The 11,425-nt window shown below is 39.7% G+C and overlaps 1 protein-coding gene across 1 annotated transcript in view; it reads right to left on the bottom strand.

Annotated features, from left to right (window-relative positions):
* Positions 1–11,425, bottom strand: part of RHEB (Ras homolog, mTORC1 binding) — a 28,388-nt gene that overhangs the window by 631 nt on the left and 16,332 nt on the right. The window contains exons 5-7 of the mRNA XM_026843523.1: positions 8,341–8,397; positions 8,193–8,240; positions 7,591–7,672 (exon numbers count right to left, since the gene is read on the bottom strand). Of these exons, the coding sequence (XP_026699324.1) occupies positions 7,591–7,672; positions 8,193–8,240; positions 8,341–8,397 (187 nt within the window). The remainder of the gene's footprint in view (positions 1–7,590; positions 7,673–8,192; positions 8,241–8,340; positions 8,398–11,425) is intronic.

Here is an 11,425-nt window from a genome sequence, read left to right as displayed (position 1 = left end):
GGGGGGGGAGGAGGAAAAAAAGTTAGCAGTTTTGCTGGCTACACCAGCAGATAAATGCACATCCAACACTTACGGCAAACTCCATGGGGGAAAATATTGTCATTTCAGTTTTGAAAACAACCTTTTTGAAGAAAAGTGTAAACCCCTTTTCCAGAGCAATCCTCAACTATTTTCTTTGTTCACTGCAGGGAGGGCAAGTATAAAAACTAAGCCATACCCACAACAGAGCTAATAACTGTAATTCAGCTTTATTTTAAATAATAAACTTGTACTGAGTGACTGACAGCATTGATTATTTTGATGCTGTGCTGCTCCAGAGAATAAACCAACTCATTTCCTCCACATAATCTTTAGATTCTAAGTAATTACAGAAGGCAGCAGATTTTTCAGCTCTAAACACTGACTTTACACAGCACAGTATGAGGGTTACTTTAATATTCTTGATTTTCTCTTCTTACCGATAGTTATGACCAGTATTAGACATGGTGCAAGAACTTGAGGGGAAAACACGGCCCAAACTAACCATTGTCTAATATTATATTAGGCAATATTCTTTGTTAAAGTCCTCCTGAGAGAAAGAGGCTTTATATTTTATACAGCTTGAACTATAGGATAGCCATTGCTAATATGGTCAGGCTCACACAAACATCCTAGCTTACTGTATGGAACCTACAGGTCATACAGAGTCCCTCTGCAAAACCACGAGCCGCACAGGCACGACGGAGCCCTTCACTCCTTCAGAGGGAAGGCAGCAAGGACTCTCACAGCAGGAGTCATTTGTTCTGCTCTCAACTCTGCTTGGTCTATGCCAAGTCTCCTCCCTCCACACCGAGACCAAAGCAGTCTCGTGAAAAAGGCTCTCCCTGCTGAAGCCCCAGGAGACAAGATGGAGTGCAGGGGCTCGTAAGGGCACTACTTCCCCAGACACATGCATGCTGAGTACAAGTTAGAAATCTTGGGATGGAAAGACAGTTTTCCATGGAAGTAAGTTTAACTGAAGCAGAGACGCTAAGAAAGGATGTCACTTGTGTGATTCAGGAGATTTTACGGCAGAGTTCAATGAAGCATAGCCAGGTTTTCAGTGGGGTTTTGTTTGGTTTTAAGGATACTGAAAGAAGGGGAGAGTAAGGTGTCTGGGACATCATCATGAATGCTACTTGTAGTAAGTACCTTATACTGTTAATCTGGTGTTTTCAGGATTCACTCAGTTTTAAGGGTTTCAAAACCATACACTAGCCTCCATCAGAATTTGCAGAAACTTCAACTACAACATGCAGCATCCGAGATTGCCTAAGAGTAATTTAAGAAGAATAAATCTGTACTACAGTCAAGGACAACTCTAAAGTGCTTTTCTTCTCTACAGTTATTTCTGAGCTACAGATTTACTGTATGATCAGTACTTCAGCATGTGAATCTTCAACTTGGAAATGGTCTCCTGATCATCTTAGACACGCCATTTTAAGTTTATCTAACCTCTAGCCATCTGTTTCATGAATTCCAAGCATACACTCCTTAAGAAGGGAAGTATATTCATTATGTAAAAACAGTCACATTATGAAAGGAGATAAAAAGGGAGTTTGTTGGTTTTAATCAGCAGGCTGGAGAGCACCCTGTGATTTGTGACACTGTTCTGACCTGACAGATGTTTTTTCACCTCCACAAGGTATAATTCTTAATTGGATCACTTCCAAATTAACCCCATTGACTGAAGCAGCCCCACAACAATCTTAAAGCAATCTTAACAAGATTAGACCTAGTTTTAAAGTTTCCCATATTTATACCGTTTGTTCACAGTACTATCTCCGGAACTATTTAAAATACTACTTCAGCTGGAGTATTCCTCTGTATAATGGAGTCTCCCTGCAATCCTAACAGAATCTGACAGAAGTGGCTCATTAGTCCAGTAATGATACAACCCATTTCCTGGGCCAATCAGACTCTAGGAGAACCAGAGTCAGGATACAGTTGCTATCAAACTGGTCCCACTAATGAATATTCTCTTAATCAAAACTTGCTGATACACTGATTTACAAATATACTGCACCAAACTTTCCCTAGAGTTGAAATTTTCAATGGTTTCATTTTAATACACAAGTTCCTTATATCTCTGCTTCAAAGCACCCATTAAAAAGCCTCCACAGCTTGTTCTGTCAACCAAGAAGCTGTACATTCTCTCTCAAAGACAAGCTGTTTGAAACACTAAGATGTAGGAGTTCACAGGGCTTGTTAATTCATTTCACAGAAAATATGTATTCACTGAGAAGGTTTAATCACTGTCCTACAGTTAACACTTAGGAATTTGTAATTCAGCCCAAATATGCTGAGGAATTTTAGAATGAGCTTTTAAACAACTCAGGAAGCTGTGTTTTGTGACAAGGAATAAAGAACGCAGCCAGACTTTACATGCATCTGTCTCCATATGGTCCAATTACGGAATGTGGGTCACACCTAGCCTACAGAAAGCCATCTGGCTTTCTTCTACCTTTCTTCCCTGAGGAAACAAAATAGATGTCAACCTGGGAAACACATGCTGCCTAGAGAGCTCAGCACCGTGCAAGAGACACCAGAGGCTCAACTGCTTTTGCAGAGCCTTCCAATACCTAAGGGAGGGCCTACAAGAAATCTGGAGAGGGATTTTTTTACAAGGGCATGTACTGATAGGACAAAAAGTAATGGCTTTGAACGGAAAGAGGGTAGATTTAGATTAGATAGAAGGAAGAAATTCTTCACCGTGAGGGTGCTGAGACACTGGAACAGGTTGACCCAGAGAAGCTGTGTCTGCCCCCTCCCTGGAAATGTTCAAGGCCAGGTTGGACGGGTGTCCTGGTTCAGCTAGGATAGGGTTAAGTTTCTCCAGCAGAGGGAGAGGGGGAAGGGATCTCCAGCCGGGTTATTCATACCATGCTGATGTCAGGTCCAGGCGGGAACTTTTTTTTTTTTTTTTCTTTCCTTGGTGGCTTTTGGTGGCGGGAAGCACACGTCGGCTTTGTTCCCTGACCATTTGCGGTATTTCTCTGTATATCATTTGTCTTGTTCACTGTTATTGCTGTTTACTGTTGTTATCATTGCCACTGTTGTTGTTCAGATTGTTTTATCATACTGGTGCATTAAATTTCTTGTTATTTTAATCCGGGTTTGTGCCTCACTTCCAGCCTGACCAGCTGAGGGTGGGGGAGGGGCAACAGCAACGTGGTCTCCGGTCCCGGCAGGGCCTAAACCAAGAGCAACCTGGTCTAGTGGAAGGTGGGTTGGAACTAGGTGATCTTTAAGGTCCCTTCCAACCCAAACCTTTCTACGAGTCAGTGTGCCCCCTGGTGCGAGCAGGACGGACAGCTCGGGAAGCGCAATTCTCTCCGCACGAGGGAGCCAACGTAGGAAGGTGCAAACACCCAAATCCAGCCCACAGCCACCAGAATCATCCTTTGGTATGCTGTAGTTTTCACCTATGCAACTGTTAGTTTATTTCAAAAAGGAAACTCTCAACCGCTCATACTACTAGTTTATCTTGGCACAGAACTGGGCAAAGGAACTTGAACAATAGTCAGGTAAAGGAAGAGAGGCTTTTCCCCCTCACCCTTTGCCAATCCAAACACACTCTTAGGTAAATACATTAGCCCCCTGGAGGGGGAACTAAGATCCCAAACCACTCTGAAGCATTTACTGCATGCTGAATCTTCTGAGCTTGAAGATGAAGTTGCTCTTGAAATAGAAGCGATGCCCAAGCAATTGCTTTTTAAGAGAGCTCCATTTTGATGAGAAGTATATTTTTTGCTACTTCCTTGCACCTTCTAAAACAAGTTTATCTAATGAATTTTGCGTAACTGGATGAATGCAATTTGTCTGCTTTGGGATTAAAATAAAGCAATATACTATGGCTTAGGTGAAGCGGTAAGGAATTCCACAAGAAAGGATTGAAGCTTCTGAAATTAGCCAAAGCAGTTCAACCTACCTGGTAGTAATTAAGCAGTGTGAGAAGATACGACAGTAATAGCCCAGCAGTAATCTAGAAGAGATCTTTTCCATTAAGTCTCAGAATTGCCTTCTCAAAGCCCAAGGATTTCCCTAGATGACTGATGTGTTGCTGATATGCAGGCTCCTCCAAAAGTCCTACCAGGTCACCCTTGTCTGGGGAAGCTGATACACAGCCTCAAATATATTTGACCTTGAGAACTCTTACCAACTGCTACCATTTATCATCACCACAGCTTTGATCTTTGCCTCTCGCCTTCCATCTATTCAAAGTCATGCCATTTCTGAATATGTGGTATCTTTTGATAACTCCTGGCAGAATAGGTCTAGTTTGCTGAAGTTAATCTATACAACTATTATAGTTGCCCGATATAGTAAGGCTATGCTCTTAGGACTCTCACAGATGCTCCAAAAAGGACTTTTGGCCAAAGCAGGAAGGGAGAAGAGTCAATGCTCTCGCACCGCCTTGGAGGGGGAAAGGAGCCCTTTACTATCAGAATCTTACAGGCAATATTTTCTCTGTTTTCAGCAATTCCTTGCAGAAAAAGATGTTACAAAGGATAGACCACATAGCTGATCAAATTCAGCCTAACTCCTGTAGCAAGGAGACCTACTCTCCTCGCTGCTGCAAAGAACATCACGTACCAAACCAGTTTCAGACCAGCATACTAGAAATTGTCACACTTTTACTCCACACCCACCAAATACAGATGGCTAGGTTTTAGAAAGGACTAACAAACTTCCCCCAGTCAGGAAGGTTTGTCTGAGCTCTCTGCTGAAGTTCTTAAGCTCTAAATTCCCAAGCCAGTCCAGCTCATCCCTTTAAGCATGAAATTAGCTTTCTCTAAAGCAAACAGTATCTGAAACAGTTTTGGAAGGAGTTTAGACTTAAATCTCAGTAGGCAAGTTACATTTGCTGAACCAAGTCAGCACAGGAGATGATCTGGACCAACCTCCAAGCAAAAAAGTGCTGACAGACTACTTTTTCCAGTAATGTTGTCTTATGTAAGGTGAACATTTGGTACCAGGAAAATGAAACAAGCCCTGTTAGTAAGTTCAAAATAAACCCTTTTATCCACAAACCAGAGACAGTTTCAGAGTAAGAGAAGTTAACCTGTCTTGATAGAAGTCTATGTATCAACTGGCTTGATCCTGAAAATTAGAATTGGAAGAAAAAAAACCCCACAAGTTCAGACATGCTCCTGGTCTAACTCACAGAAAGGGATGCTACAATGCCTGGGATCTCCTGTTCCCCCTAGCCATCACAGCTCTAGACTCCACACTTTGCTCTCAAAGATCAATCTTCCATCTCTTCAGAGATGCAATTCCTCCGCAATTCCTTCGGGTTGACACAGCGCTGAGTGATATGGTGTAGTTGGGAACTGTCAGTGTTAGGTTAATGGTTGGACTAGATGATCTTCAAGGTCTTTTCCAACCTAGATGGTTCTGTGAACTGTTTGCAAGAAGACTAAGGCAGCTGCCCCAGTTTTGGGCTGCTTCACACTTTCTTCCGTACATCCCAAGCCTCCAAAGGGAGCACTGAAGGAGCCTGAAAGATGGTCACATGCTGAGGGCACCCACCTCAGAAGTGCCATATGATCTTCCAAACTTCTAAAGCCAGACAAATTTACCAAGGGTATTATGTAAGAGGCATGAAGGAGGAATTGTGTTCAAGCAATTGACAACTCATGTCTAAATTCCGTCCCTCTGGATTTATAGTGACCCACAATTGCTGTTCTGAAGGATCCTGCTGAAAAGAAGACCTGGTAAGAACACCTTTGACAGCAGGAACGAACATAACTTGTGGTGGTTTTTGGTTTGGTTTTTTTTTTTGGTGGTATCTGTACAGAATTTTGAATATCTGACATAAAATTGCTATTCTGATTTCCTTGAAAACTATGAAGTTTGCTATATAAATTTCAGTTGGCAGCATAACTCAGTACAGACAGTCTGAGACTAAGGAACAGACACAAATACATGCGCACTCAATGGGACTTTGTTAGTGCAGCAATTTAATATGCAAAACATGCCAAACATCATATAAAGCTTGTAGCTTCTTTACATAAATATACCCAACTTTTTTGTCTTGAATCGAGAACAATACAAACTTCAGAGAAGTTATCAGTAAGATATTTTACTAGATATGAATTGCTATGTTGTTACACATTGCAAACATAATCTAAAAGAAAAACAGTACAGAAAATAGCTTTGCCTAATCCAGAAGTACTGAGTCACTTAAAATAAAGGGGAGGGGGGAATCAGATGCTTTTAACTGGTTTATTCTTTACACTGTCAATTTACATTTCCCTGGGTATGCATTTGAAGCTCTCCAACAGTACAAAGAAGATGCTGAGAAATTTCATGCTTTCATCATGCCCAATTTTGACAAGGCTAATGCAACTGTTAGCCAGAAACATTGATAAACTAGCTCCAAAGTGTTCCATATCTGGAGGGAAAAAAAAAATTCCAAGTTTTCATTCCAGGGAAAAACCAACTTTACTCAAGCAACTCATGGAATTGTTGACAACAGACACTGCACAAAAGCTATTTGTTTTGCTTTCTGAGACAGGGGAGAGGAAAAGAAAGGCTGTGTAAACAGGTCCTGTCCTATAAGATTGCCCTTTTGACTGCTGATGTTATCAAGGAGGCGAAGGATGTAATATACTAGGTTAAATGTGAGACAATGTAAGCATTTCTTCTGCATAAGGATTCATTTGTTTAAAACTAGCCTGACAATGTCCTTTTGACTTTATCATATGTCTGTATTTTCAAAAAGCAAAAAAGCTTTGATGCTGTTGAGACCTATAAGGAAAAAAAAAATAGAAAGGGGTGGGAAGATGCATCCCCTCTGATCCGCAGCAGTTATCCATTACTTCAAGCCCAAACTAGGAGGCTCTTGCAGCTTAGATATGTAAGGTGTCAAACCAACGACAAAATATTAACAGTTACAGAACAAATTCAAATACCAGAACATATTCAGGAGACCTTTTTAAGGAAAGTTAGAGCAATCAAGAGTAAGTTGTTCTTTAACATGTAATTAAACGTTTCCTTTCTGTGACAAGAAACCAATGTGTGTAAAATGTGTGCGGGCTATGTTGCATCAGACTACGCAACTTCACTACAGCTGTATCACAGTAGCATCTGACTGCCTCTGCTGTATTCTAACATTTTTCTGTTTGTTTTCCCCCTACCCCATGGACCCACAAAATGATTATTCCCCACGTTAAGAGAGACTGAGCCTTGCCTAGCACTTTTAAACATTGAGGTTCATCCCCTTATACCAACTCACTCCTCTGCAACTACCAATGAGCTTCTATTTAAGGTAACTGCAGCAGATCACAGACCCTGTTCCACCAACCACGTGGATTCAAGTTTTACTTTGTCACTAAGTGTTCTGCTATGTTCAGTGAAGCTTAACTTTCAGTTCTTCACTTCCTTTTTCCAATTACAGTTGCACCGAAAAACTTGTATACCTCAACCTGAATGCAGACAGCCATTTTGTTTCCAACCATCTATGCAAAATATCTGTAGAGTACATGCAAAATATTTTAGCTTCCTTTATTAAGTGAAACTATGAGTAATTCCATTACATTGCTATTCAAATAAAGTGAATTCCATTACCTGATTTTCTTTAGCAGAAGATTCCAAGAAAGCTGCATTCCAGGATTCTGCTAAAGCTTTCCCTTCTTCATAGCTGATCACCCTGACCAAAGAAAAAAAAAAGTATGTTTCTTTATAACTTGCAAAAGAATTGGAATTTGATACATCAGGAAAGACCTCAGAGTACTGAAGCACATAAATGCATGTAAAAGGAATGTTCTGTGAAGTCTGATCCGAAGCATTTGCTTTTGGCTGCTGTCAAATACACTACTGGGCCAGGTAAAACTGCTATGTGACCCAGAAGAGCAGCTGACCCCAAATATTGCTTTGTTTTCATGATCTGTAATATCATCTGGTATTTTACAGTTGTGAAAAAAACATTTCTGTTACTTGTTTTGAAAAAAACCTGAAATGACTGTCCTGGAACCTTATAGCAAAAGTTAACATTACAACAAAAGTTCACAGCTCCTAGTTCACATTCTGGACACAATTTCTTTGCCAGAACCTTATTTTAACCTACAATTTGATTTTAGTTATAGAAAGCCAAGAACAAAAGTAGTGCATTGCAGCCACAGGAATGCCGGCTGCTGTCTTGCATTTCACACATACTGGAGTTCACATACCGTTCCATATGCAGGTCTTTTTTATTTCCAACCAGCATAATAGGTATTCTGTGAAAGAAAGTTCAGAACTTCAGAACAGTTACAGTATACTGAACAAAGTACTAGTAACATGCCTGCAATGAAATGAGATGAAAGTGTCACTACTTACTGGACTTTTCCCACCATATCCAATAACTTGCCATGGATAACTTTTATCACTTCAAAACTGCAAAATAAAGGGATGAAGTCACACATGCACTCCAATGTTTATCCTTAATACCCAATAACACAAGCAATTAAATGCATATGTAAGTTGCTGCGTTTAAAACTTACTCTATGTATAGTGGCAGAACTACAAAGATGCCACAAGTCTTATCGATTTGTGTATAACAGAAAAAATGGTCCCAGAAGCAGCGACAACTAGCCTATGCCTACCATTACAGCTTTCCCAATTATGATATTTGCAGAAATAAGTAACACCCAGGACCGATGCATCTAAGGGAATCACTAAATGTCCCTCCCACCTCTCATCTGCAGTAAGAAATTTAACAGCTAGAGTCCAGCAGCCCTGGATGAGCATGTCAAATTAAAGCGATTTCAAAGAAAACTATTTAGTTAAGCACACTTCATCTTGAAAGAATACATTATTTAAGAACACTTAGTTCATACAGAATTCTTTCGTTTTATTTATGCGAAAGCTAGAAAAAGTCTTAAATTTTCTATAGGAAGTGAGTAAACTGATCTGCAAGATGGCATCAAAAGAGTGGTTATTCAAATACTTGTTGTCTGTTCACCTACCATGTACATGAAGTTTGGATGACAGAAGATAGAAGCAGTACTGTGAAATACCAAGAAGCCAGAAACCTCACTAACAAAATCCACTGCATTTGATATTTAGTACTTTTGAGAACAACTTATAAACAGGGCTGAAGAGCAGACGTTGTGCTCTTCTAATTACATTATGGAAAAAATGCTGGTACATGAAGTGCACAATTCAGATTTGTTTTGAGAGGGGCACAGGCTCACAGACGAGACACACTACTAGACCATAAAAAAGGGACCAAAACTTTTCCAACTTCCGAGATTGTTAGCTACAGGCAGTATCTTGACTTGCACTGCATTTCAATTAGAATTGAAACTCTTAAAAATAGAGCAGCACTCAAACATCCTTCCAACTCAGACCTATCAAAGAACTGGTGTCTAAAAACACTGCTATTCAAGCTATCATTATAAATTTTTACTTCTGGAACAGAAGTAAATGCTACCATATTAAGAAGGATTTTCTGCCAATCTGTCTGAATTCAGTAGTAACTGTCAAGACTGAGTAGAACACAACACTTCTCCACGTTCAGCTAATAGTTTTAACATATTCTATCAAGAAAATGAATTATTTGCAAACAAAAGTGTGACTTTGCCACAATTTACTGTTAGTAACTCAAGTGTGATACTAGAGATTACATAAAAATGAGGACTAGGTGAAAGGACTTTAGGGTTATAAAGAACTTAGGCAGAAAAGGTATTAGTGAAATTCTGGTCTTGAGAACTTGCCTTGGACTTTCATTCTTATCATTATTTAAAAAAATGAGTTAAAACGGAGGCTGGCTGTGACAAAGTTGAAAGGCACTGCTATACAGAGAACTAGGCGACCCTACAAGCTGAATGAATAAAACTACTACAAAAAACAACCTCTGCTACAGAACACAAAACTGTTTCTCAGTCTGAAGCAACAGGAAAGACCTAGCATACTAGCCAAAGGATAACTGAATCACTAACACAGCACGATCACAGTTTTCTTTCCACTATTAGGTGTGTTGTTTCCAGCACGGCCAGAAAAACACCACACCATGGCAAAGCACCCTGGTAATTCCTCACCTGACATTCCAGTGCACAATGCTGCAAAGTGTTCTTGTTCAACCTAGGCTCTTCATTTCCTAATTCTGTGTACCTATCTGCTTGCCTAGGATAGTTCACAAGCTATGTTTTTATTAACAATACTACAAATAGAAACCTGTTCTTCCTTAACAGATCAAGGTGGAAATCAAGAGAAATGCTATTTACTCAAACACAATTCCAACACAGAAACAAGTTGCTAAAAACTACCAGGAATGAAATCGGCTTGGCAAGATCAATTTATGTTCTAGAAAGCTTTTCAAGCTAGTAAGGCTAGAAGGAGCAGAGACACACTTTAAGGCAGATATTGGCCAAATCAGAGAGTATCATTACATCAAGTCGTGAAACAGCAAGAGATCTGGAGACCGTAAGGTCTTTTCCTGTTCTGTCAAGCAAATAAGGCTACAGCAAACTGTTCAATGTGTGAAATACAACAAAAAAAAATACTAGATGTCAGATAAACATGTTAACACAAAATCATGGAACCTACCAAGAGACAAAATCGGAATTTAATTAAGCTGAACTAGAACAAAAGCCTTCCAGTAACCTTGCTGCTGAGAGCCTGGGAACACAAAAAATGTAGGGCATTAGCTTTTACTCAAGTCCCATTTAAACTTCCCACTGGAGGTTAGCAGGAAAGATGATAATTTTTAAAGGGCATTTCTATTAAGTTTGCTGTCAAAGCTCTCAACACTGCTGGATGAATACTCAGATCAATATACATGCTTTGACAGAAGTCAAGACAGATGGTGACAGTGATTTGATTGTCCAGGCAAGTCATCTAAGTTACCAGAGTATTGTGGAAGACCTTTCCTATTGCCTAAACAGTCTTGATGGAAAACATAAGGAATTGAACAAGACAGGAGCATTGATACTTTGAAATTTAAAGGAAGAAACAAAAAAACCTTGGAGTAAGTTGAGACTACAATACTGATGAAAAGACTATCTACCTACAGTCTTAATGTATCTTATTAGCATTTTCACTATGATTTGGTTTCTATTTTAACTGATTGAATACTACCACAAAGAACAGATTTTCATTTCTTCATCTGTGTTTCTAAGTTCAAGACATCATGAAGCAACAACGGGAGTAGCTGAAAAAGAACATGTCCTTTAGCTGCCAATCAGGAAACAGCAGAAGCTGCAGAAGTCTCCAAGTGATCTATACTGATTTTAGCCAAAGATATTTTTGTCCTCACAGTACCACTTATCAATGAATATTTTTCTGATCCCTCTAGGAGTGAAAGATTGTCTGCTTAAGGCTGAGTGAGAATACTAACTCCTATCTTATACAAGTTGGTCAGCACCAACACTGAAGCTCTGATTTTAAAAAAAAGTTAGGTAGTTTAGTATCTCTAGACACA

The sequence above is a fragment of the Athene cunicularia genome, assembly GCF_003259725.1.
Source record: "Athene cunicularia isolate RWA chromosome 2 unlocalized genomic scaffold, athCun1 chr2_part1, whole genome shotgun sequence".
In the NCBI taxonomy this organism is placed as follows: Eukaryota; Metazoa; Chordata; class Aves; order Strigiformes; family Strigidae; genus Athene; species Athene cunicularia.
This window is presented reverse-complemented; position numbering and strand designations above follow the sequence as displayed.